Source organism: Spodoptera frugiperda, chromosome 16, assembly GCF_023101765.2.
Source record: "Spodoptera frugiperda isolate SF20-4 chromosome 16, AGI-APGP_CSIRO_Sfru_2.0, whole genome shotgun sequence".
In the NCBI taxonomy this organism is placed as follows: domain Eukaryota; kingdom Metazoa; phylum Arthropoda; class Insecta; order Lepidoptera; family Noctuidae; genus Spodoptera; species Spodoptera frugiperda.
The window spans coordinates 2845074-2870140 of NC_064227.1; the positions used below are offsets into that span (position 1 = coordinate 2845074).

General features: G+C 40.0%; 1 protein-coding gene across 4 annotated transcripts in view; it reads right to left on the bottom strand.

Moving 5' to 3' along the window:
• LOC118280685 (uncharacterized) overlaps positions 1-25067 on the bottom strand; it is a 33871-nt gene that overhangs the window by 3607 nt on the left and 5197 nt on the right. The window contains exons 2-15 of one of the 4 annotated variants that reach the window (XM_050699374.1): positions 24361-24525; positions 23552-23786; positions 22947-23123; positions 22441-22580; positions 21565-21690; positions 20254-20439; positions 19740-19838; positions 18989-19168; positions 18399-18649; positions 18105-18268; positions 2127-17863; positions 1833-2000; positions 780-890; positions 232-370 (exon numbers count right to left, since the gene is read on the bottom strand). In XM_050699374.1, coding sequence (XP_050555331.1) covers positions 232-370; positions 780-890; positions 1833-2000; positions 2127-17863; positions 18105-18268; positions 18399-18649; positions 18989-19168; positions 19740-19838; positions 20254-20439; positions 21565-21690; positions 22441-22580; positions 22947-23123; positions 23552-23786; positions 24361-24525 — 17878 coding nt within the window. Of the gene's footprint in view, positions 1-231; positions 386-779; positions 891-1832; positions 2001-2126; positions 17864-18104; positions 18269-18398; positions 18650-18988; positions 19169-19739; positions 19839-20253; positions 20440-21564; positions 21691-22440; positions 22581-22946; positions 23124-23551; positions 23787-24360; positions 24526-25067 lie in introns of all 4 variants that reach the window. The other 3 variants (XM_050699373.1, XM_050699376.1, XM_050699375.1) reach the window with 3 other exon arrangements.

Here is a 25067-nt window from a genome sequence, read left to right on the forward strand (position 1 = left end):
GTACCCAGATGATTTCTTCTCCTAAATTCTGATCGACATCCTTCAGACCACTCTAGTGTATTATAGATTCATTAATCTAAAATCTGCTTTTAGAAACCACATAGGCAACACAAACATTAAAAATATGTGTAATGTTACCAGTTTCATCGAAGAAAGTCATTATAGAACTTCATCGTATGGTTAATTTCTCTGTAGTGGTAAATCAAAAAGTATGACTTTTTCTAAACTTACGAGTATGCGAATGGTGTCCATGATCCTGTGTATGATCATGCGCAGGTGAGGCGGCGAATAACAGTTCAGCTTCAGGGAATAACTCCGAGGCGGATGGAGAGTCCACGCCCAAGTCCTCACACTCCTCCGACAACGATTTCTGAGAAAGAAAATCCTATTCGATACATGCGTATATTAATTAATAAAACAGAAAATAAAACACGTTGAAAATAAAATTTAAATTAGAATAATGATACAGAAAAAAAGACAGATTTTTTTGTAACTAAAACAATAATTATTGTATAATTCTTAAAAAAAAGTGAACACAGTGAGAACTCTACAAATTATGCACTCTTCATTTGAAAAAAAAACTGTTGTTTAAATGGCAAAAAAGCAAGACAAAACCATATCGATGAATTAATTAAAAGTGAACATAAAAAGATATTGTGTTTAGACATAATTTATTGCAAAAACTTTACATAATCATCAAAAAAAGTTAATGTCACCGCTCACGCTGCTATGGTTGGTTGCAGTTTTAAAGAAAAACTAAGAACATATTTAAGTATTACCTGTAATCTCAATTCATGTTCCAGAACAGCATATTTGTGTCGCAAAGCCGCAGCGGACACGTGGCTCAAACGGTGCTGCCTTTGTTGCGACCCATCTTTCTTCTGTACAACCTACACCAGAAGAAAACACGTCACAATTGTCTATGGTCAGTTTTGAATGAAGAATGTTTAGAATTTTATTTTGCTTTTATATTTTATATGGTCTCTTGTTTTAGGTATGATGTGAGAAATAATTTTAAATGTTATTGATTTATTTTTTATAGTTTTTTTTTTAGTTTTGGATACAGACAATTAGATTTTAAGCTTAAAGCTACAGTGATGAACGGTTGTCAAAGCCTACAAACATGATTATCCTGCCCAAATAATAAATGATACCAATGACGGCAAAGCAAAGCTTTTCCATTTTAAATAAAACACTTTTCAGAACAACAATATACCTTATAACTATCACATTAAGATTTAAACTTCACAACAACTAATGAAGGACTTCAAATACAATGATCCGAGTGAGGGGGTCATGCTGTAATGCGGGATAAGACTTGACAATGAAGTTACATAGTTGGATAGACGTTTGTCAATCATGCAAAAATTATAATCTAGACGCTAGAGAATGTTGTAGAAATGAAGCTTACTCCGAGGTCAGGAGCTTGACAAAATAAAAGACAAAGACTAGTTAATGAAGAGGGGAGGCAGAATTAATAAACACCTAATGTTTGTCCGTGTCCGATCAGCGGCGATGCCGGTACATCATTTAGAAGTGACATTTGCGAATCGGTGTTGTTCTAGTTAACGTTTCGGTGGAAACGCTACTACTAGTAACAACACTATAAAAAGCTAATGCGAAACGAACACCAAGCATGCGTAATGCTGCATATATTCAGCTTAAAGTTATTTGTATTCCAATATTCGAAATGTCGCATTTACATGATGTATATCAAAACGGCACACCAACGAACGAAGAACAGCTGACAAAAATAAATCGATGCGTGCATTCTACTAAACAGGCGACTAAATCGTTTAGGTTATCAGCGTCGGTTCTACGATACGGTGTACCTGATGGTAGCCCTTATCGTCGCAATCTGACGCGTCTATATCGTAGCCGCATCGCGGCGAATCGTCGTGCGAACCGACCATGTAAGACCGTTTTGAATCGACGTCGAACATCTTATCAAATATCCTTTGCGCCTCCATATCGGGACTGTATCTATCTGGGATCGGGTCCTGAAGTTGCAAAATGTGTGTCATACACGATACGAACGGCTTTAATACAATTTGGAACTATCAACGAAATATAATACATATATTTAGAGATAATAGTTCCAATACAAGTAGGGAAAGTGTACTTACAAGCACAGTGCGCTCCATGTTGTCGGTGCGAACCACCTCCTCGTAGCTGTAGTCGTGAGGATTGGCTGTGGCCGGGAGATGCCAAGGCTCTCCTCCGTCAGGGCTGGATCCTCGGTCAGGCTTCATATCCTGCGCATCACGATCCCTCCAAGGGGAACTGTTGGCCCTCGTCTCAATTAACTCAGGCGGGGCTGGTGCAGGAGCCGGAGAGGCGGTACTATCTGGCGGCTGTACAGTGGTGGCAGTCGCCAAGTTGAACGCTTGGAGATTATGAAGCGCCGCAGTTGGTAAGCGGACATGTCGCACCCCTGGACGTGCTAGCACTGGCTTCAGTCCAGCAGGACCTATAAGACGCTGCAGTAGCAGTGCATTCCCTCCACCTTCTCCACCTCCCACTGTTAGTAGCTTCGGGCCTCTGTTTGTCACTATTGCAATTTGCTGGCCACCTTTGATCATAGAAACTGGTAGGATGTAGTTAGCGGGCATGAGCACGGCGGCGGTGGAAGGTTTACCAGCCGTGCCTCGAGCCACGGTGATTGTTTGACCATCAGCAACAATGACGTTACGTTGTGGCTGTGGCCTAGGTTGAGGTGTGGTCGGTGTTTCCTGCTCAAAAGTAAGTTTCCGCACGACTTTGCGTGGACTGTCTTGAGGGGAATGGCTGTCAATGCAGCTGTCGTTGCAATCTCCCTGTGATGTACCACAGCTACTGTCCTCAGACCCCATAGTTCTACAGGAGTCGTCCGCAGGACTCAAATCTCGGCGACGATAACTGGAGCTCTTTTTGCGCTTCGAAGACCCTGGATTTGAAGGTGGATTGTTTCTTCGTCGCGGAGCTGGTTTGTCTTTGTCAGGAGAATTTTCCACCTGTTCTTTGTATTCAGCTAAGATGTAAAGAATTCGTTGCGTGGTTTGCTCATCTTCGGCCGGCTTTTGAGTGGATGGCTTTGGAGGAGTAGTATTAAGTTTTAGCGTATTCGGAGGATTCGATGACGCTTTTGGTCTTGATTTAGACTTTGAACTGGATTTAGATTTAGATGAAGCTGGAGCGTCAGATGTTGAGGGCTCGCTGGTAACCGTGTGGGGGATCTGACTATGTGACGATGAAGAGGGTGACGAGTCAACGATACCCGAAGAATCAGGTGACCTTGCGAAAGATGAAGTCGACGGTGTTGACGTAGATGATGGGCCTGGTGTTGCTGACTTCTTGTTCACGTAAGAAACATTCAAAGGTTGTGTGTTCCCGATGGAGTAGAGAACTTGGTGCTGCTTATGTGGTTGAGCACGAGACGACTCTCCAGAAGCTGAGCTAGTAGAGGCCGTTGAGTCAGTCTTGTCTTTTGACTTTTTCGAACCCTTTTTCGATTTGGGTTGCACCGTGCTCCTTTCTTTGACTTGTTCCAGTACTAAATCAAACTCTCTAAGCTGCTCTAGTGTCGATGAGCTCATAGACTCGGTTGATGATTGACTTTCGCTGGCACTTGGTGCAGTAGCAGCTGGTTTAGCTGGTTTGCTAGTTTGCTGGGTAGGTTGTTGGGTGGTCTGTTGGGTAGTTTGTTGCGTAGCCTGCGGGGTGGGCTGCTGGGTGGCCTGTTGGGGCGCTTGTTGGGGAGTTTGTAGGGTAGTTTGATGGCTAGCTTGGTGGCTAGTTTGGTGGCTCGTCTGGTGACTAGTTTGATGACTCGTTTGATGACTGGTTTGGAGGTTGGCTTGATGGCTAGCTTGCTGGTTAGTTTGATGGCTTGTTTGTTGAGGAGTTTGCTGTGCGGTTGGTTGCGAAGTTTGTGGTACTCTTACGGTTTGTTGCCCCAGCTGTGGAGCTGCTGTAAGCACCAACTGTTGATACACAGGCTGGTTGGTTCCAGAAATGACATTTCTTTGTATTTGGAAGAATGATGGCCTCACAACTCTCCCTCCAGAGACCACCTGTGGTGCTTTACTTAACATTGGCAATTTTATTCGCATTTGCGTCAAAACTGGTTGTTGCTGGGTAGAGTGGGAGTTTTCATTTGTCGCACCCATGAGTTGATTAGTTTCCTCATTACTCTCTGTATTGGCGTGAGTTTGTGTTTGAGGAACAATCTTTATTATCGACGGCTCCATCTCATTTTGTTGTTTTTGATTCGACTCATCTATTAGGTCTGAGCTGGGTACAGTGATCAAGTTAATAGTTTGTCCTCCAGAGAGGTTGACTGGTATTTGTCGAGTGTATATCACACCGCCGTGGATGTTCATTGGCGATATAGTTTGTTTAATTTGTTGAACTAAATTCGGTTGAGCTTGCGACGTAGAAGGCTTCCTCAATAATAGCGGTGGGCTTCCAATCTGGCCTATATGATCTAAGCTGATAGCATTATCATTTGCTTGACAATCCGGGTTTTCTTCAGGCGACATTTCATTCGCATTATTCATGTCGTTTTTCTGTCCACCATCTTGGTAAACTTGTTTCCCAAAGGCTTGATTGAATTTGGGTAAGCTCGTCCCCTTTTCAGGAGAATTGGTTTTGGGTGATGAACTTTGTATGAATTTCGCATAATTTTCTTCGTAAATAGAACGGGATTTTATTTCTGCGTCTTTGGCAGCGCTTTGGGTTGGACTGAGATCTTGTGACTCTATTTGTTTAGGCTGAGCTTGTTGTAGATTGGGTGTCTCGACCGGTTGTAGTCGGAGAACCATGCTCCGTTGGTGAGGCCCATTCAGCTGTATAGGTTTTCCATCAGCGGATTTACAAACAAATTGTACCATTTTCTGTTCATTTCCTCCTTGAACGTTTGTTAGATTAGTGAGAAGATTCACTCTCTTCAGTAGCTGACCGGTGTTTGCATTCTTTTGGTTTCCAGCGTTCACAATATGCAGAAGTTGATTGCCTTGTTGCAAGCCCGCATCTACTAAGGAGAGGCCACTGAAAGAATTTGTTTGAGAAGCTGGTGTTCCATTGGACGTAGGGCCGGGAGGTACAGTTTTGTTCTGCACAATATGCAAGACTGGAGTATTATTCGGGTTGTTTATAACCGATTGCTGGGTATTGTCAACTAGAGTGATTTGCTGATGGTTCCCTGAAGCACTCTTTCCTTGCACTATGTGTAAAACTTGTGGCGAGGATTGCTGACCGTTTTCCGTGTTATTTGTTTGATTCAACGGCGGCGGGAGTATCTGGGCTAGCGCCTGCTGTAACGCCATAGCATTAATAGATGTAGTTTTCTGAAAATTACTTTGCGTTTGATTCGTGGTGACGTTGCCTTGCCTTAGTTTGTGGGAGAACATGTTCACAATAGCTTGTGTTCTGTTATTTGAGACGGGTTCTGTAGTTGCAGTGATTCCCGCTGCACTCATCGCATGAGCAATTTGGTCAGTTTTTTCTTGTGATCCATTTTGTTGCAGCTGCTGATGTTGTTGCTGCTGTAGCTGCTGTTGTTGTAATTGTAATTGCTGCTGTTGTTGTTGCAACTGCTGTTGCTCTAGCTGTTGTTGCTGTTGCTGCAGCTGATGCTTCTGCTGCAACTCATGTTGTTGCATTTGTTGCTTTTGCTGTAGCTCTTGTTTCTGTTGTTTTAATTGTTGTTGTTTCATTTCCTGTTGTTGTTGTTTTTGTAACTTTAATTGTTGCTGTTTTAATTCTTTTTGTTGTTGCTGTTGTAGCTTGAGCTCTTGCTGTTTTTGTTGCTTTTGTTTGTGTTCTTGTTTCTGCAGCTGTTGTTTGAGTTCTTTTTGTTTCTCCTTTTGATGTTTTAGTTCTTGTTGTTTTTGTAATTGCTGTTGTTGTTTTAGTTCTTGCAACTGCTGCTGTTGTTGTTGTTTTTCTTGCGCCAGTTTTAGCTCTTGTAAATGTTGTTGGTGTTGCAATTCCTCTTGTTGCAGTTTCAGTTCTTGTAAATGCTGTTGTTGTTTCAATTCCTCTTGTTCCTTCAGCTCAAGTAAACGTTGTTGTTGTTGCCTCTGTTCCTCCTCTTGTTGTTGTTTGAGCTGGTGTTCCTGCATCTGCTGTAGTTTTTGTTGCTCTTGTTCAAATTGCAACTGGCGTAGTTCTAACTGTCGTTGCTCATATTCGTGTTGTTGCTGTTGCAGATGTTGCTGTTCTTGTTCATATTGCTCGTGTATTAGCTTCTGTTGGTGTTGGTATTGGTCCTGAACTTGATATTGCTCATGCTCTGGCTGCATCTGTTGGTATTGCTCGAGATCTGGCTGGAGTTGTTGGTATTGCTGCTCCATTTCTGGTTGATGCATATGCATGTGTTCGTGCTGCTTCAGATGAGGATATTCTTCATGCACAGGCACAGGCAGAGCCACAGGAGTCTGCTTATCAGTGTAATTATACATCATACTCATATTAGGATTGGGTTCCAAAGGTGGTAAATGCGTATGGTTAGTTTCATATGAGTAATCAACGTTGTTCATCATATTTTTCTCAAACATCTGTGGATACTCATTGTTCTCAAAATTATCATTTACCTCTTCCTTTATTTCAGGTGTTTCTTCCATTTCTATTTTAATTTCTGGTTTTATGTCTACATCGACGGTGAAATTACTAGCCATTGGATAGTTCATCTCATCGTGTGATGGTACTGGCATTGACTGGATATGCTGGACGTATTCTTGAGCCAATGGCATGCTCAAGTCAGCGGTTGTAAGTTCTGTGTACTCTGTTTTTATCACAGATTGGTCATCGCCGGGACTGTTTTCAGCGGAGCATTGAGATGGACTAACGTTCGACACTTGCGTGACTCGAGGATCACATGTCACAGGATTCTGAGCGGACGCGCTGACAGGTAATTGTCCGACTTGTACAACCTGAACAACGGCTTCGAATGGCGCAGGATCTATAAAATCTGGGTCTGTCAGTCCAAATGGGAATTTTGAATAGTCAAGCAACCCATTGGCATACGACACGTCTTTTTTATTTTGCCGTTTCATCCAGTCACAACTCAATTCTGCCATCGTCTGCTCAAAGAAAGATCGGACTTTATTCTTTAGTACAATGCATCTAATATTGTTTTTCATCTTGTCTATTTCATCATAGTTTATAGAATTAACAGATTTACGCACAAGTTTATAGTTAACATAACCTTCGGACAGTAAAAGCGGCTGAGTTTGTTTTACGTCCGACAGAGTCGCAGCCGAAAATTTTGTACCACATCCGTCTTCCAAATTTTGTATGACTCTGCCGGACCCCTCACCAAAACCCATATGGAAATTGGTTTCATTTGTATCGCAAGTTTTGTAGTCTGATTCGTCATATTCAGTGTTAATTTCTTCAGCTAATGTCAGCGACATTGGATCAGGTGATTTATCGTCCATCTGATCTATGTCAGTAAATAGCGCGTCGTCCGGTTCAGTCTCAGATTGTTCTATTTTACAAATACCTCTTATAGGCCATGCTTTTAATAGCTGATGTACGTCTATGTGCTCTTTATGAAAAGGGCGTGAATAAGAAAATTTGACGGAGCTGCAGTAATCCAGAAGACGCTTGAACTCCTTGCTATACGCAGAGTCACCCATAGTTGTGATGGTAATTTTCGGGTAGTCAATATTCTTTCCTTTCCTATACTTCTTCTCATACAACTTCACATCAGTCATCTCGGCTTTACGTTTCAAGCTCCTTGTTTTATTACCTCTAAAAACATAATCAAAATGGAGGCCATTCGGATATTTCTTGGAATACGATACCATAGGAACATTAAGCTTGATGTCTATTTCTTCAATCTGACCATGTTCATCAATTTGTTGTGTAATCAGTACACTGGGATGTTGGTTAGTGTCCCCATAATTCAATAGGCTTGGAATAGGATTCCATAATGCGCTTGGAGGATCATCGAGCGCTTTCAACGTCTTAACCTTCTTTTGAATAGGAACTATTTCTTGGCCTTCTATTTTTGTTACGTCTTCATCATGTGGCATTGGTTCTCGATTTGAAGATACAATCATTCGACCTGATGCATTAGCGATAACTGTTTGTGCCATGTCGTCATCAAGAATTTCATCGTTATGCATTTCCACGACTTCCTCTATTAAGTAATTGTTGTCTTCAACCAAAACATAATGACAAACTTGGTTCTGATTCAAAGCATCTTCTTCCGAGTCTTCCTTTGGGTAACGTTCATTATTTACTTCTATTGCATTAAGTACTTCACCTTCTTGGGTTGCGTCAGCTTCTGGTGCATGACAATCATTTTCACTTGTGTCATGTTCTATTACTTTAAGTACTGTGACGACTTCATTATTATCATCAACGGAGGGGGTCTTATCGATTATATTTTCTTCGGTTGTTATTTCATTAGCTTCTATGTCTATATTCAAAACGGGGTAATTGTTTTTCTCATGACCTCCCATAGTTTCCGTTTTTTCTGGTGTTACATTAGGAGCGCATGGAGAACCATACGAATGATCCATAACTGGGGTCCTCGGTCTTGGATCGTCAGTACCTTCGAAAATATTTCGCAGATACGATCGGATCTTCATTAAATTGTCTTCCCTTGCTTCTTGAGATTCTTCTATAGCTAGAGTATCTCTTCTTTCATTAATTTCTGTGTTAACATCTTTTGTGACAATACCTCCACAAATGTTCTGCAATGTTGACTCTATTTGCTTGTACGTTAAATCCTCATCTTCCAAATTAATTGTTTCTGATGCTTGAGTCGGCCTAACTTCCTCATCAGTTTCGTCTTCGGTATACTCAAAAATGCTTCGCAGATTTCTTTCAACTTCTTTTAGTTTTGCATCCATATCTTCTGCAATACTTTCCACGTTTGGTTCTGTACTTTGCCTCGTGTTAACTGTGTCTTCACTTTGTACAATGACATCTGTCTGATTACTCTCCAAAATCATCGATTCTTGTGTTGGTAAATCATTCATATTTTCTTTTTCTGATGGTGATTCAAGTTGTTCGATTGTTGTTGTATCGTCAGTTTCGGTATTATCTATAGCGGTTTTCACAGTGGTTTCGAATTCATTTTTAGTCTCTGGTGATTTTGTATCGACACTTTCAATAATGGTTTCAATTTCGTATAGCTCAGGAGCTTTGTCGCAAACTTCAATTTCTTGTGTTTTTAGATCACCAGTTTCAGAGTTTTCCGCAGCGATTTCCTCTGGAACAGCGTCTTCAACTTGCATCTCTTGCAATTGTATGTCATTTTCTGTTGTAACTTCGTGTGGCAAAAACTCTTGAGTAGCCACAACATTATTTACTAAACTCATATTATGATCGTTTTTCTTATCTGCCTCTGGAAAATTATCGATAGTATTGACAGTATTTTCCGTTGACAAATCTATTTCCTTCATGATGACATTTGATTGTACCGATGCCGATTCAATTTCAGATGTTGCGTTCAATGTCGTGTCGTCCCCGTCCATTTCTTCGTCTTTTCCGGTAGTGTTTTCGTCATCTGAGTGAGTTTCGCTATGTGGTTCAGTATTGCCATCACCAATGGAAATTATTTTACTGAAAATGATGTCACATGCTTTGACGACATTAGTGACCTCGGTGTCTTTACAGGCTTCTTCTTGAGAACTATATTGCATTGCGTTAGATTCTGAAAATAATTCATGCGTAGTTTCATTCGTTCTTTTATCACCTTCAACAGCTTCATGAATATCTTTAGTTTCAGCGATAGTATTAGCCTCTTTCAGTTCTGAATCGCTATCATTAATTTGAAATTGTTCCTTATGATTATCTATATAAAATTCAGTCTGTTGTAGATCATGCAATATAGAGGAACTGGGAGGGTCTTCACTTAAACTTTCTGCATAAGTAGTTGAGGAACCCAGTTCTATTCTTTGTTCTTGTAGTTCGTCCAGCATCTGGGAGCTTGCGCATGAATTTACAACAAATGCACGAGTGTTTATAGACTTTTCATCAACTGTTTCCTGTATAGTCGAATTATTTTCTGATATTTCCATTGCCAGAGGCTTGTAATTGTCTTGCTTGTCAGTCTCGCAATCAGTATTTACATCAGAAACAGATTCAGTATCATTGTCACTGATTTCGTCATGTAGCATTTGTTTCTTAGGTCTTGATGTGTTGCTATATTTAGACATTTTATTATTTGTCGTCATAATTTCTAGAGATTTTCTTTTTAGGTTTGATGTCAAATTATTACAATGTGATTTAGTTTCCTGCTTAGCAGAAGTTATTTGATCTAAAATTAAGTCATTTTGGAAGAGTTTTAATACCAAGGACTTGAGGGGCATTACTTTATCTCCATTTGTTGTAGTATTGTAAGAATGCAAGTAACTCTTCGGTTTGGTTATAAACCATTCAGCGTCGCATGTCGGCCTTACACACATTTCATTTCTTTCAGCTTTTGTAGTATGATCAACGTACAAAGGAGCAATGGTTTCATGTTCTTTACTAATTTGGTCAGCGGTTTGATCAGTATCGAGTATTTCATATTCGGTGAGAATAGACATAGATTCACAACGCATCAGATTAGTTGTCTCTTCAGTTGTACCAGATATACCATCGTCGGTAAAAATGACATCATCAGCATATCCAGCTTTTAATTCATTGGATGTTTTAATTTCATCACATCGAACCAATTTAACAAAACATTCTTTTAGTAATTTTAGATTTTCATATTTCCTTACGAGATCGTCACATTTTGGTACTTTTACAAAACATTCTCGCGTTTTCGGGAGATGGCTAGGCGAAGATTTGTTACTATCTGAAGCACCTTCAAGAACTTGGCGAGGCAAAGGCGAATCAAACAAAGAAAAGAATATGTCGCTTGTATGTGTAGAACTTTCAGCAGGTTCTTCTAGATTAGGCTCGTTTGGTGGCGTAGCAGTGTCAGCCAAATCTATACCAAGTTCTTTGAATAATAGATTTCTAAACTCATTTATCTTTTCTTCTACTGGTTTTGCGTTATCATTCATTTCTGTTGATTTATCGTCCTCCGAGGTAACGCTTATTGGTTCTTGTAGTTCTACGCTCTTAGGCGGCATCAGCCCTGTGATAGTTTCATTTTCGTCACTGGATGAATCATCGATCTCTATTACCTCTATTGGTTCTTTCGGAATAGGTTTAGATGTAATATTTATTTGATTTCTTGATCTAATGTTTTGATTTCGTATAATCACACTGGGCCGCAAAGGACGGTGTAGAATACGCCGTGGCCTGATATCAGAGTTAGATGCGCGCCGCAGGTCAATTTTGGTTATCGGTCTCACATCTGGCTCTGGTGTCGTTTGTGCGTCTGGTGTACGACCCGGTCTACCATCAGGTTTTAACACTAATGTATTCGGTTTAGAAACGGACTGAGGTTCGGCTGACTGCGATCGTGTTTTAGTCACGTCTGCCGTAGCAACTGGAAGCATTACAGAATTTGAAGCTGGTTGCATATCGGGCTTAGAAGCTGGTAAGAATTCGAGCATGGAGCCAGTTTTATCTTCAGATCGGGACCCAAGCTGCACGTTAACAACTGGCAGTATTTCTGAATTAGAGCCTGATTGCTCTTTGGCTTTAGACATCAGTTGATCATCAAGTTTAGTAACTGTTGGCACTTTAGATTGAGATACTGGCTCCTCAAGTTTTGACCCTGATTGCAGTTCGGGCTTGACACTGGATCCGTCACATATAGCAATTGGTGGTATTTCAGACTTGGCAGCCGACTGGTCTTCGGACTTGGATACAAGTTGATCAGCCTTTGGAACGGATGGCTCTGGAGATTTCGATCCTAACCGTAATTCGTACTTAGACCCTAATTGCACATCACGGACCACAGAAACTGGTTGCCTTTCAGATTTAGACGCAGTCTGCTTCACAGGTGGGCAAATTAACACATTAGAGAGAATTACTGGTCGACTTTTTGGTTTCGTAACTGGTGGCAATTCAGGTTCAGATGCCAATTGTACATCAGGTATCGTTTCGGGTTCTGGTTCAGGTTGAACAATTGATTGTACCTCGGGCACACTCATCGGTTGCACATCAATAGCAGCAAGTGAAGAATCAGCTTCTAATGCAGGTGGAATGAGATCCAGTGTAGATTGAGACATAGGTGAAAAAATAATGTCCTCATAAACAGATCCATCTAGAACCGTATCTTTCGTCAAATCATTCTGGCTGCTTGAACGACTAGATAGATTATCTTTTGTTAATTTTACAGAACACACTTTATCTAACACTTTTTGATGTTTTTCCAATAAGTTTTTATCTATATTTTTTACGTTGTACTTGCCATATTGTGTTTGAATGCATTGGGCTTCTTCGTCGGAGTCACTAAGTAAATCTATTGTGTCAACCACAATACCCGGCACTTCAGATGTTATGGTAATATTCTCTATATCACCTTCATTACCATCTGGTTTGATTTTTACGTTTAAAGTATATCTGTTTTTATGATAAATGTTTTTCAATATAGTTCTTCTTAGAGAATTGGACGAAAACAATGCATCGACGCCAAGATTCGTTTGACCATGGACGGTCGCCTTAAATACTTTTCCACAGGGCAGCTTAACCCGCAAGGCTGTACTTGTCGGATCGCCTTTATTTAAATGAGGTAGTTCATCCACTTCAATAGCATCCAAATAAGCTTGTGGTATGTCATCGTCATCAATCTTATTACGTCTCTTGCTTTGGGTGGTTTCATCATCATCGTCAATGCATATTACTTCATTTGCCATTAGTTTTCGAGCATTAACTACTTTCTTGTTAATAAACACTGGAGCAGATGTTTTGTTGTTGACTTGTGCTCCAACTTTTCGATTTTCACCTTGAACTCTAGTTGGAACTTCGGCGGAAAGTGAACTTGTGCAGTCCTCTGTACTGTACATTATTTCTTTACAAGCTAAACTTATGTGTTGTTTGTCAGCTGTATCTTTTATGCTATCTTCTAATTTTTTCACATAACTTTCAATTTCATCAACTACGTCAGGATCTGTTACTAATTGTTTATTGTTTGCATCAGTTACATTACCTTGCGTAGTGTCAGTTACTAAAGGGGCGGTAACCTCTTTGTCTAATGACCCTTCATCAGCATTTTTCTCAGGAGTAACTGTAGCATCCTTTGTGCCATCAGCCGGAGGCCGCAACAGGAGGCTAAGTGAATCATCATTGTCCAGAATACTTGGGCTCGTATTAACGACAGTGTCGCTTTCAACGCTTTCCAAAATCTCATCCACGTTAGGAATTTCAACTAAGGATGGCACAGGTTGGTCTGGGGATATTACTTTAAGGATTTTAGATGTTACTATTTGATCCTCAAGATCCATCATTACTGTGTGTTTGTTTGGTATTTCTGCCTCCTGAATCAAGTCGGGTTTATTGTCAATATTAAGCTTTAGCTTCGCATTTCTTTTAGGCTGGACTTTAGTCGCTTTCTTCTTTACTTCTCCTTTTTTGATAGTTTTATTAAGTGTCTTTTTAGGTGTTGCTTTCTTCGGTGTTTTTGGTTTATTTGTAATTCCCCCAGTGGTCTCAATCATTTTATTACCAGTTTCCGTAGAAGACTGTTTTATTCTAGCTTTAGATTTCTTAGGTGCAGCCACTTTCTTGGCTGTAACTGCATCTAGGCTGATTTCCTTGTTGCTAGAAGATCGCAATACAATACGACGCGGTGTCTTCTTGTCTTTATTTTCTTTGCAATTTTTGTTAGCGTCATGCTTAGGTTTTTCTACATTCAACACTTTAAGGTTCACCAGTGTTCCTAGTTTTATAGCTTGAATTGTATTGTCAATTTTAGTGCCAGCAGAAATATTCATTTCTTGAGGTACAGTTGGTACAATTTTAATAGCGATAATTGGAGCATACGTCAATGGGATTGCTTGCTTATCGCTTCGGTGAGTAATATTCCTATTTAGTATAGACATGCGTTTCTTTTGGAGTCTTTCTTGGTCTTTTAGTACTTCATTGACCTTCTCGCAATTCGTTCTTGATTGGCTCCTGGTCTTCTGTTCTGTTTTCTCAGCTACCTTCTGTTTCTCCTGTACTTCAGATAGGACCTTCCTTTCAGAAGTATTCTTATTAGAATTAATATCAACTTTTTCTTTGTCGGTTTTAGAAGTAATGTCACCATTCACGTTATCAACTGAGTTAGATTTAGGTTCTGATTTATCGGTTTTAGCATCTTGCGCATTCTTGTTTGGAACATTGTTTACTACTGCTTCGCTTTTAGTGACCGTTTGTTTACTTTCAGGTTTATTAACCGTCGCTGGTAATTTTACTGTAGCATTTCCTATGATAACCGGATTTACTGTTGGTGAAGCGAATTGTGTGGTCTGATAAATAGCCATATTTGACTGGTTATTAAATGCTACGTATGTGTTTTGGGTTGGAGCAGCCGTGCGAATAGGATTTTGAATAGTGCAGGGTTGGTATACAACGTCTGATTCGATAAGAACCATGTTTTTTAAGGTAGCTTGCCGCGGTGCTCCAGCTGTAGATGCAGCCTGACTCTTTGCTCGTAGCTGATCAATTTTAACATTAAGGCTTTGTCTATTTGTCTTCTTCGAAGAAATATTGACACTTTTGGGTAGCTGTTGAACTGTCACTGTTGGATTTGTAACATCAACATTTTTAGTGACACATTTCGGATCGATAAATCCTGGAGTATGTATTTGCTTAGAAGGATCAAAGGTAGCCTTTGGGATTTCACATAATACCACTTTTGGGTCGGTTTTCTTATGCACTGAGACATTATTAATCGCTGTTGAATTTGAGCGTCTTTCTTCTCGCACTACTGGAATGGACACATTACTCATATTGAAACACTTTTCTTTTAAGCCACGCATTGGAGTTGCATAACTCTCTTCGTCAGACGATAATTCTCCGATTTCTTGTCGTAAATCATCATCCATCAATTCCTCAAGGAGATCATAATCCGAGTTAGGTATACCTGAGATGAAAGGGTCGTCATGTTTGAAATACGTAGTCGTAAATGGTTTCTCATTATTTTTTAACTGTATTTTCTTGTACACTTCTGCCTGGTCTTTCGAGGAATGCATTGATCTCTTTTCAGACTGAGTTTGCCGTTTCGGCATTTCAGATTGTGTCGGCTTTATCTTCGACGAAACTTCTGTAGTAGTGGTGTTTACCGAAGCTTTCAGAAGACTCTTAGCCGGGGTCTTTTTACTTTTACTGGTTTTAATGACAGTTTCCGAGTTTGACCGACTTAGTGTGGGCGGAGGAGGGGTAGTTTTCGGGTCAGCATTCATTACCGTGTTAGCCTGACCTTTGGATATCACATTCACCATTTTGATTTTATTATCTCCAGTAGAGTTTGTCTTGACTATCCTTTGATTACGCAAACTTTGAAACGGATTTTCTGTCTTTTTATAGCTGTCTTTATTCAATGCCATGTCGAGAGCGTTTGGGCCTCGACTTGGGGTCTTATGGGACAAAATGGCGTCCATCACCTTCTCCCAATCAGTTTCTTTACTCTCACTAGCTTTAGATGTATCAGGTTTGTGCTTAGTCTTGCCCTCATTGCTACTAAAAAGCTCAATCTTATGTGTCTTCGGGTCTACCGTTTTAGGAAAGTTATATTCAGTCTTCACCATGTTTAAAGGTTTTGTTTGTGGTTTGGGATCACAATTATTGAGGTTCGATGGCTTTATACTTGGACTAGGTTTAGTTACTTGTTTGATGCAGACATTGCCTACAGTGACATTAGGAGTTTCTGAAGTCTTGTTCTTTAATAGCGACTGACTAGAACAGGGATTCTGATAGCTCGAAGGCGTGGGACATGTAATCGTCTGTGGGGGAGGAACTCTCTCCTTAACACATGGTCTTTGCTGATTAAGTTTCGATTGCTGACGCAATAGAAGAACTAATTCTTCTTGATCTTTTTCTGTTAATGCATTTATTGTTGGTGTATCTTGTGGAGATTCCATTTTACTATTTTTGTTATGAGTCTCAGGTTTATACGGCTTCGTACTAGATAGTATATTAGCCATTACAGGATTTTGCTTCGAAATACTTTGTTTTGGCTTATCAATCTTCCTTTGTACAGTCAGACTGTTGTCATGTTGCTGATATGTTTGTCTATCGTGTCTCGGCTCATTTTTTATTGATAAATATTTTTCTTTCGCCTTTCTCTGTTCAATTACAATCCGGTCTATTTCGGCATCATTCGGGGGATTTTGAAGCGTTTTACTCTGATATTCAATAAGGGCTTCGACAACGGGATTTACTCCGTTTATTTTATTCTTGTGTAGATAACTGAGGCGTGAAAACGTGTTTAAAAGATTATCAGATTTCTTTGGGGTTTGTTTGGCACTTTGGGGAGATGATTTGTGTTCAGCCTTCGCTGCGGGCAGTACTGGAGTGACCCTGCTCAATGGTTTAATTTCTTTCCTGCAAGGAGTAGGTTTACTTGTCTGTTCGCCAGCTCCTGCGTTAATAGACTCCTGAAGTTCTTTAAGAAATACGTGAAATTTTTGTGAATTGCCTTTTTCAGGCTTTGGCTTGTTTAAAATATTAGGACGTGCCACCTTTGTATCTGTCGCGGGTTTGTACATATCTGGTGGTAATTTGTGTACACTTGGGCTGGGGAACCGGCTTCCACTTGGCAGAGAATTATTCAACTGTACTGGCTTAGGGGTGCAAGGCACGACAGGTCTTGCTATTCCAAAGGTTTTAGCACTCAGTAAGTTGTTAACTTCATTCTTCAAATCTGTTAGTTGCGTTGATTGGGCCTGATTAATGAAGATTTTTGGAGCGTCTTGGGCATTTTGAGGTTTCGGAGAGACATGAGCTGGTGTTGGTGACAGTTGCACCGGCTTCGGAGAGAAGTGAGCTGGTGTGGGCGATAGTGGCACCGGCTTCGGAGGTTGAGGAGTTATCACTGGCGTATCAGTTCCTTTCTTATAAGTGTAAGTATGAACTACATTGGGTTGCAAGTTAATTTTTGGTTCCATATCAGGAAATGACTTCTGCCGCCTGTAATGCAGCAGTTTACTTAAACTTTCCTTCACAGACATGTTGCTTGGACTGAAAGTAGAAGTCAAATTGCTTGGAGAACTGGTTCTAGACTTCGGCTTTTCCTGTACTTTTGACTTTGCAGTCTCATTTGTCGGTATATTCTGAGTGATTCCAACAGGTGGAGTTATTGCATTAGTAATTTGTGATTCTGTTTGCTTAACTGGATTCATATCTGAACTCTTTTCCGGTGATTTTAATTCGTCCATAGAAAATAGGCCATCAAATAGGACATCAGGTTCGTTGGGCTCCGAGATACCAGAGTGTAGTGAGAGCTTGCCTTGGCTGTCATAGTCACTGTCTGACTGACTGACTGACTGGCTGACTGACGGCATTTTAGGAGGCCTCACAACCTCTGGTTTCTGGTTCGCAATCGTAGAAACCTTCATCCCAATCAAATTTGACAAAGAAGAGGGTTTCGCTTGAGCTGCCGGGGTCTTAACCACCTTTTCTTTCTTCTTTCTCTCCCGCTTTTCCTTCTTTTTAGGTTCTTTCTTTACCTCTGTACTTTGGTTTGCTTCTGATTCAGTTACCTCTAAAGGATCTTTGGGTTTAGCTTTAGGTTTTGTTCGTTTACGCTCTTTACTTCTTTCTTTGCTGTGGGGTCGTTCTTTCTTCTTTTCTATTCTTTTGGCTTCTGCAACGAGGCTGAGGGGGTCAGAATCGTCCTCTGAGGAGAGGGGTTTCTTGGATTTCCTCTGTATTTTCTTGTTTCGTACAGGGCTGTCTTCAATGTCAGTAGACCGCGCACTCTGTGTTCTTTCCGAATCGTCAGCATCTTGCCATATTTCTTCAGGGTCCTGATATTGTTCTACGAGATGCTCGTAGCCTTTTGACAAAATATTGTATTGTTTTATTAACAGAATTTGTTTTTTGTAGTTTAAAAATTAGTTTGTAAACTATTACGCGTTTTAAAAGACAGATTTAGTGAATAACCGCAATGTTTATCAGTTGAATTGATCAATATTAAATGTATATCAAACTGTATTCTTTATATGTTCGTAAATGTATTTTTAATTGACGTTCCAAGATAAAATTAAGTACTACAATTAAACAATGGCTGTCCTTACCTTTCTCAATCCCATAGTACATGTCAGTATCGTCATCCTCCTCCTCGGGCAGATGTTGAAACTGGCTCGGGTCCAGGTTCAAATACTTCAACTCCGTGGTCAACGCACAGGTACCGAACTTCGTACGCTCCATGTACGCTCGACAATTTTCCAATAATTTCTCCCTGAAACATTACAATATTGGACTTGTAAAAGAGTCATAATAAATAGTCAGTGAGAAGCCATTGCAGGACTTTGAACCTAGCATTTGCTATAATATGTATGTAGGTAATGAGGTTTATAACAAGGACTTACCTGTCCATGTCCCATGAAAGGGTCTTCAGTCTAGGGCCAGACAATAACACAGCAATATCAGTGCAGAGCTCCGGGCTGATCCCTAGGGCTTCGGCCTCACTGAATATCGCAGTCGACAGCACATTAGCCTGATTCTTCGTATGTTTAAGGTTCAAAGTCTCTGAAGTCTTCACAAAGTTTGTCTGCGAACGGGAATCGCTCGCCCAACTACCGAATTCAGAAGTTGGTTCTTCTTTCGTTTCGTGAACATCCTGGAATTGGGGTGAAATATATGTCATTCGTATTGTTTTGTTATTAAGTATGGGCGAGCCATACTTCGGCACAAACCGATTAGCTTAATTGGAGTGATACCACGGTCTCATAGAAAACCGGTGTGAAACGACGCTTGCGTTGTGTGCAGCTATGTGAGTCAGGTTATCAGAAGCCCAAACTTTCCCCCATACATATAATTCTCGAATCCTTAACCTGCGTAAGTCTATTGACGATACGATTGCTTATCATCCGATGATCCCATCTACTCGTTTGCAGCCATGCCATAAAAAGGACCATTACATGTATTAGGTTATTTGTAGTACTGAGTGCTAACATACCCGGGCGGGCGGCGGCGGCGGCGAGGCCCTGCTGACGCGGTCGTAGAGGTGCGGCGAGGGGTGCACGGAGAAGGCGGTGAGCGCGCACTCGGCCCGCAGACGGGCGCTGGGCGCCAGCAGCGCGCCCAGCTGCGTGAACCACCCCGCCAGCGTCTGCTCCGCGCCGCGCGCCTCCGCCTCCTGACGAAAAAAAGGAATCAACACAAAATTTTGTACAAGTTTATAACAATACTTCACATATCATCCACTAACAGTTCAAGAAACTGATCTGACCAATGGTTGGTTGGTGTAAACTACCACATTTCACTCACAAATATTATAGACACCACATCTTATAAACTGTCATAATATCAGCCGCAAAACGTCCACTGCTAAACATAGGCCTCCTCCAATGAATTCCAAATATTGGAAGGATTAGTTGGAAGCGATCTACATCTAGCATTTGGCACAGATTCCACATTTTACTGAGATAACAATTACAAGAGAGAACTAATGTGTACATTTTCGAAAGGGCCGAACAAAAGCAACAATATTTTGCCCTAACCCGGGAATTGAACCCGAGACACCTTGCCCAGCAGTCGCACTTGCAACCACTCAACCTACGACGCAGTATCGTCTGAATAATCGACATCTTTACAAAGCTTCACGTAAAAATACCAATGAGAAACTTAAAAAATACATTTTACAATATAAAATACAACACAAGGTATTCTGTATGTCATCAAAATACTTAATTTTCAATAAGACATACCTTTTCAGTCTTAAGTTTGAGCCTCTCAAGCTCGTTCATACCAGCAGTGATTGCTCGCACATACAACTCACACACAAATGGCTTCATGTCCGGGGTGCTCTGGAAATCAAGATTTATTATATTTATTAGATAGGCTGAGGGACCTTGTAACTCGGATAAACGAGACATAGTTTAATGTAACTGGTCACTTTGAAGTATCTTGTATTTGGGTGCCCGTAGACAGTGCTGATCGCTTACCATCAGGCGACCCATTTGCTTGGGGGCAAGCATATTTCATAAAAGAAAAGAAATGGAGAGGTAATGTTCTCAATGTGCAAAACACAAAATAATGTATGATTGCAACTGGCTTTTTTTTAACATTAAATTTTATTATAATTAACTCCGATCATTTAGACGACTTGCTACTTTGATTGTCTGATATGTGTCCAACAAATTGAACAAAATATGAAACGATCAAAGATTCCCTTGTCCTTGATGAGTTTCCCTGGAAGCTTTGTCCTGTATAAGAGTGTACCTGCGCATCGACGGCGGCGGCGAGGGTGTGCAGATGTCGCGCGGTGGCGGCGGGCGCGGCCAGCGCGCGGGCGGCGGGCGGCAAGCGCGGGCCCAGCGCGCGGACCAGCGACCGCGCGCAGCAGTACAGCGCCGTGCGCGCCACGCCGCCGCACGCCCCGACCACCATGCAGCGGGTTATTATCACCTGCAAATCAATTCCACGTTACTTTCTACTCGTCACCTTCTTATTTTAATATGTAAGACTTACATAATCATAATATATGCACAACTCTTGTATTCCAATATTAAGATTCAATACTTATGTGTATAAGTGCTGAGCACACCTGTAAGTGACAAGTACCTACACTTCGAATAATAAGATCTGTTACAATGTTTTCAAAAAGATGATGATTAATATAACAAGATACGCGCAAAAGCGACACGTTTCCTACAGTTGTGTAAAAATAATGTAGGTACACTTTCTTTGAGTGTTAAACAATGCAGATGTAAAAGTTGTGCAAATATTAAGCACAATGCAATTTGTCATTAATCAACTTAGTTCTAAACTATCTACATCAATTCACAACCACATTCAAACTTGCAAACATCATTCTATTATATGAAAACATATATTACATAACTGAATTACAAAACAATTCGTTCCACTAAACACACATCTTCGAATACAAGAAAGCATAGAATCAAACGATCAAACTGTTGCTTTAACTGGAATAGAATTTTAAATAAGTGAAGTTATCGATCGTATTGACCACGCGGGCATCGAACATGCACTGCTGAATTAATTACGAGACCCGATAGCCTTTGATACGAGAATAGCATGATTGTCGTTAATACTTCATTCCGACATTAGACTGTAACTGTAACTTAATGGTTTAGGAGTAGAAAATTATTAAGGACACAGGATTAGATTAGTCATTTTTTGAATAACTGTCACCAATTTTAGTGCAAGTTTTAATATACAAGAGTCTGTAGATTAGAATTTAAAATGAAAGACTACAATAGTGAAGTGAAAGAAGGATAGTGGTTGTTTCCAATTTCAGTAATGTAAAACCCCAAACCAAGTTTATGATTGATAAAGATCAACGCAAAAAGATATAAATATTGTACCGACCACTAACTTCAGATGTAAAACATAAATTACATTATAAAGAGATAAATCATAACTGTGAACATTAATAATCTTGAATAGTACTACATTTAAGTCAGATTTAAAAATTAGTTTGAATAGTCTTGTACATAAACGAAACAGGTTTTTGTGTGTAAATTCACATACAAATCTTATAAACGACAGTGGACACTAGATAAATACCTGAGCAATCAATGTCGCAACATCTTTGGCGTTCTTCCATAATTTCTTCTCTCGGGGCGAAGTCTCGAGCCGGCTCTGAAGCCTCTCCACCAGCTGGTAGCCATTGCGGAGAGGCGTTTGTTTGGCCTATAACAATAACGTTACATTGGTCAACCAATTCTATTTAATGTATGAGTCCTTAGACCAGTAAATACCAGTAGTACCTGAGATCAGTACTGATTCTACTGTAATGGAGGACCATTAGTTAAACCAAACCAGTCCTCAGATCAGTTGACACAATTCTAAAACTGGCGTGAAAGATACTTTTTATTTCCAATGGTAGAGTTGATTGGGCAATCATTTATGATATTGTTTTCTGTTGGTTATGTTAGCAAGAACTTTACAACAAAAATCTGTTTAATATCCGTTTAACTAAAAAAATTAGTACAGAAATTACAATATGTATACCACCGAGATGGCAAACAACTTTAATTACGGTCCTGTCGATGGAAAGTAGTTAAGGTAACCAATACAATGTCTGCCTGCAGCACCACAAGTGTAACTCTCGCGAGACCAACTATTTTTTTACTTCTGTACCCTCAGTACGCACACGAGAGAAGAAGAACGAGAGCGCATTCGGGGCTCTGATTGGCCGGCACTTATAAACCAACCAATCACGTTTTGATTACTTTAACGTCAAGCAAACTAAGGGTTCTGACCAGTCTTACTTAACTCTCTGTAATAGCTTTACTAGAGGACTGACTGACAGACAGAAGATTTTAAATTTTTATATCAGAGAGAGACTTTGACGACAAAAGTGCCTACCTGGTCTATGTGAAATAAAAATAAATGACTTTTTAGCAATTTTTTTCAATCGATCAATCAAGTAGTACTCACCAGTTCGATACAATGCGATCGTTTGTCTCCTTTATAGAGGAGTACAAACTCCATGTCAACAAGCAGTTCCAACACATCGACTGTGAACCCCGCCTCCGCCTTCAGGACATCCTCGAACGTCTTCTTTGAGTCCGACTTATCTGATGGATTAGAAAAAAATAAGTTTAAAAAAGTTATTTCTCTGTATCCTTTTCCAAAACGACTGAAGTCAGTTGACTAATGTTCAAATACTCTTAACCACTTGTATGTCGGTATATAAGACACAATAGAAAACACATTGTGTCTCGCGTAGATCTGCGTTCCGACAGACAACGGGTTAAAGACACTTAAGTGACCCTACAAATACTTTACAAAAAGACAGAGATAGCACGATATTTAAGTACAACTTAACATTGCGGCGCTTTTCAGTATTCAGGTGTAAGGATTATAAGAAAAATTTAACTGTTTCTTTTATCTCTTTCCTCGTTCCAGTCTATTGGAGAGGCATGTTGATGATTATGCCTTACCCTTAAGATCGGCGATGCCATCAGCCTCAGTGTCGGAGGTGGGCGGTGCGCAGGCGCGGACCCGGTCGAGCACGGCGGAGCAGAGCGCCAGCGCCAAGTCGTCGCACTTGGACGCCGCCAGCTGCCGCAACCGCGTCACGAACATCACGCCGCGCTCCTCCTTCAGCCATGCTAGTACTGGAACAATACATATTATGTAATACTTATAATGATGATTATGTATTTATAGTATTTTATATGTTTTAGTATAGTATTATTGTATTAATATGGGCCTTCGTTGCCTGATGCAAATCAATAAATAAAATACTTATGTAATATTATACTCATTAGTTTCAGTAAATAGGATGCCAGTTTGCATATAGACTACTGACTATGGTTGACTGTTCCGTTTCAAAAGCATTAACCGCGGCCAATGCCGCATGGGCATCAAGTGGACCGTAAGCTATTTAACACCAAATAGAATGAAAAATAAAGTTAAATTCCCTTCAAAAAGAAACCAGACTGATTCCTGTTAGATGATGATACACCCACTTATAAAAACTGAAACTTAGGGAATAAGACATTTTCACAATATCACCCTTTATCCTATTCTATTAAGATCTTACCTTCCTCATCCGAAGGTGGTTCTCCCCTTGGATCCAGCAACACCCTAAGGACAGGGTGTCCCCAGGGGTTGCTGAGGATCTGTTTGAAGAACTCCCCCCTTGCCACCAGCTGGACCTCCCAGGCTGGTGGACCTGCATCCTTGCTCGTCCGACCCCCACACTCCTTGATGAACGCGTTGATGGCATCCTCAAGCCTTTTGTGTTGATCCTTGCATTTTGGGGACTGCCATTCCGTCTGTTGGTTGAATTATTTTATGAGTGAGAGTTCTTCTATGTTATTGAGAAACAACTATTCATAAGTTTTTATTTAACTTCCAGAGTCAAAGTCAAAATTATTTATTTCAAATAGACCAGGAAGGCACTTTAGAATGGCACAGCAAATATAATAATTAAAATATCTGACTGTCGGTCAGTCCAATGTCAGTCTTTAAGTATGTATGAAGGTATCTTTATGAAGTGGAATGTTGTACCTATACATGTTTAGTTTGCATTCAAATGATTTAAATTCAATTGATGTCAGCTTTTCGTGAAATACCTAAGTATCTCGTAAAATTATTAAACGCCCTGATCTCAAAATTGCACTTATGCATTAGCAATGCATGTTGTTCTGACTTATATTTTAACCCAAATATTTGGAAAAGAATAACAATGGAGTTTCTGGTTTGTTCTTCTCCATTTGAAACTAAAATATGTCGTGCCTAATTATGGATTAATCGACATAAACGCTTTGATTTAAGCTCCGTTCGTATTTACCACATAACTTTAACACTTATACAATACAAAGAGAATATTGCCAATTCTATGCTTACCTGCAGCACAGTCTTAGCAGTGTGCCTCTGCAGCCATGTCAGCAAGTGTGGGTGTGTGGTGGAAGCCGAGTGCTGACAGAGACTGTGAATGCGTCGCCACGCCTCGCACAAGTGTTGCGTACGTTCGCGAAGTCCACAGTCGCTGTTCAGACCGGCTTCGAGCGCCTGGCAAACGAAAAAAATATGTTTAGAAACTAAATAATGTCATTTTAGTACATTTTTTACAGTTAAAATAAAGGTAACAATTTGTTTTTGAGTTTTAATGTCAGGAATATAGGTTGTTTAAATATTTAATATCAATTTTTGACATATTACAACATCAATAGCCATCACTAACTTAACATCTAAAATTTTCCTAACATACTAAAGTTAGTATAAAATGTTATCAATTCACAATAATAATAGAAATCAATTTAACAACGAATTTCTCTTATCATTCCACATTGTGTAAGCAATAACTACTTTATCACATTATCAATAACTTATAATTAACTTCAAAGCACCAAGAAATTACATAAAGCTATTATTAAACTTAGATATCGGTGTAATTGGCTTGTAAGTTGTTAACAAGCTCTTTAAGATAACATTTCAATGTGTCAGGAAGTCGTTTGATAACAAAACACAGTATATTACTGTGTGCTACAATAATTCGGTTCATTGAAGAAAAAATATAATAAGAATAACTACAAATGACAAGCTTGTATTTA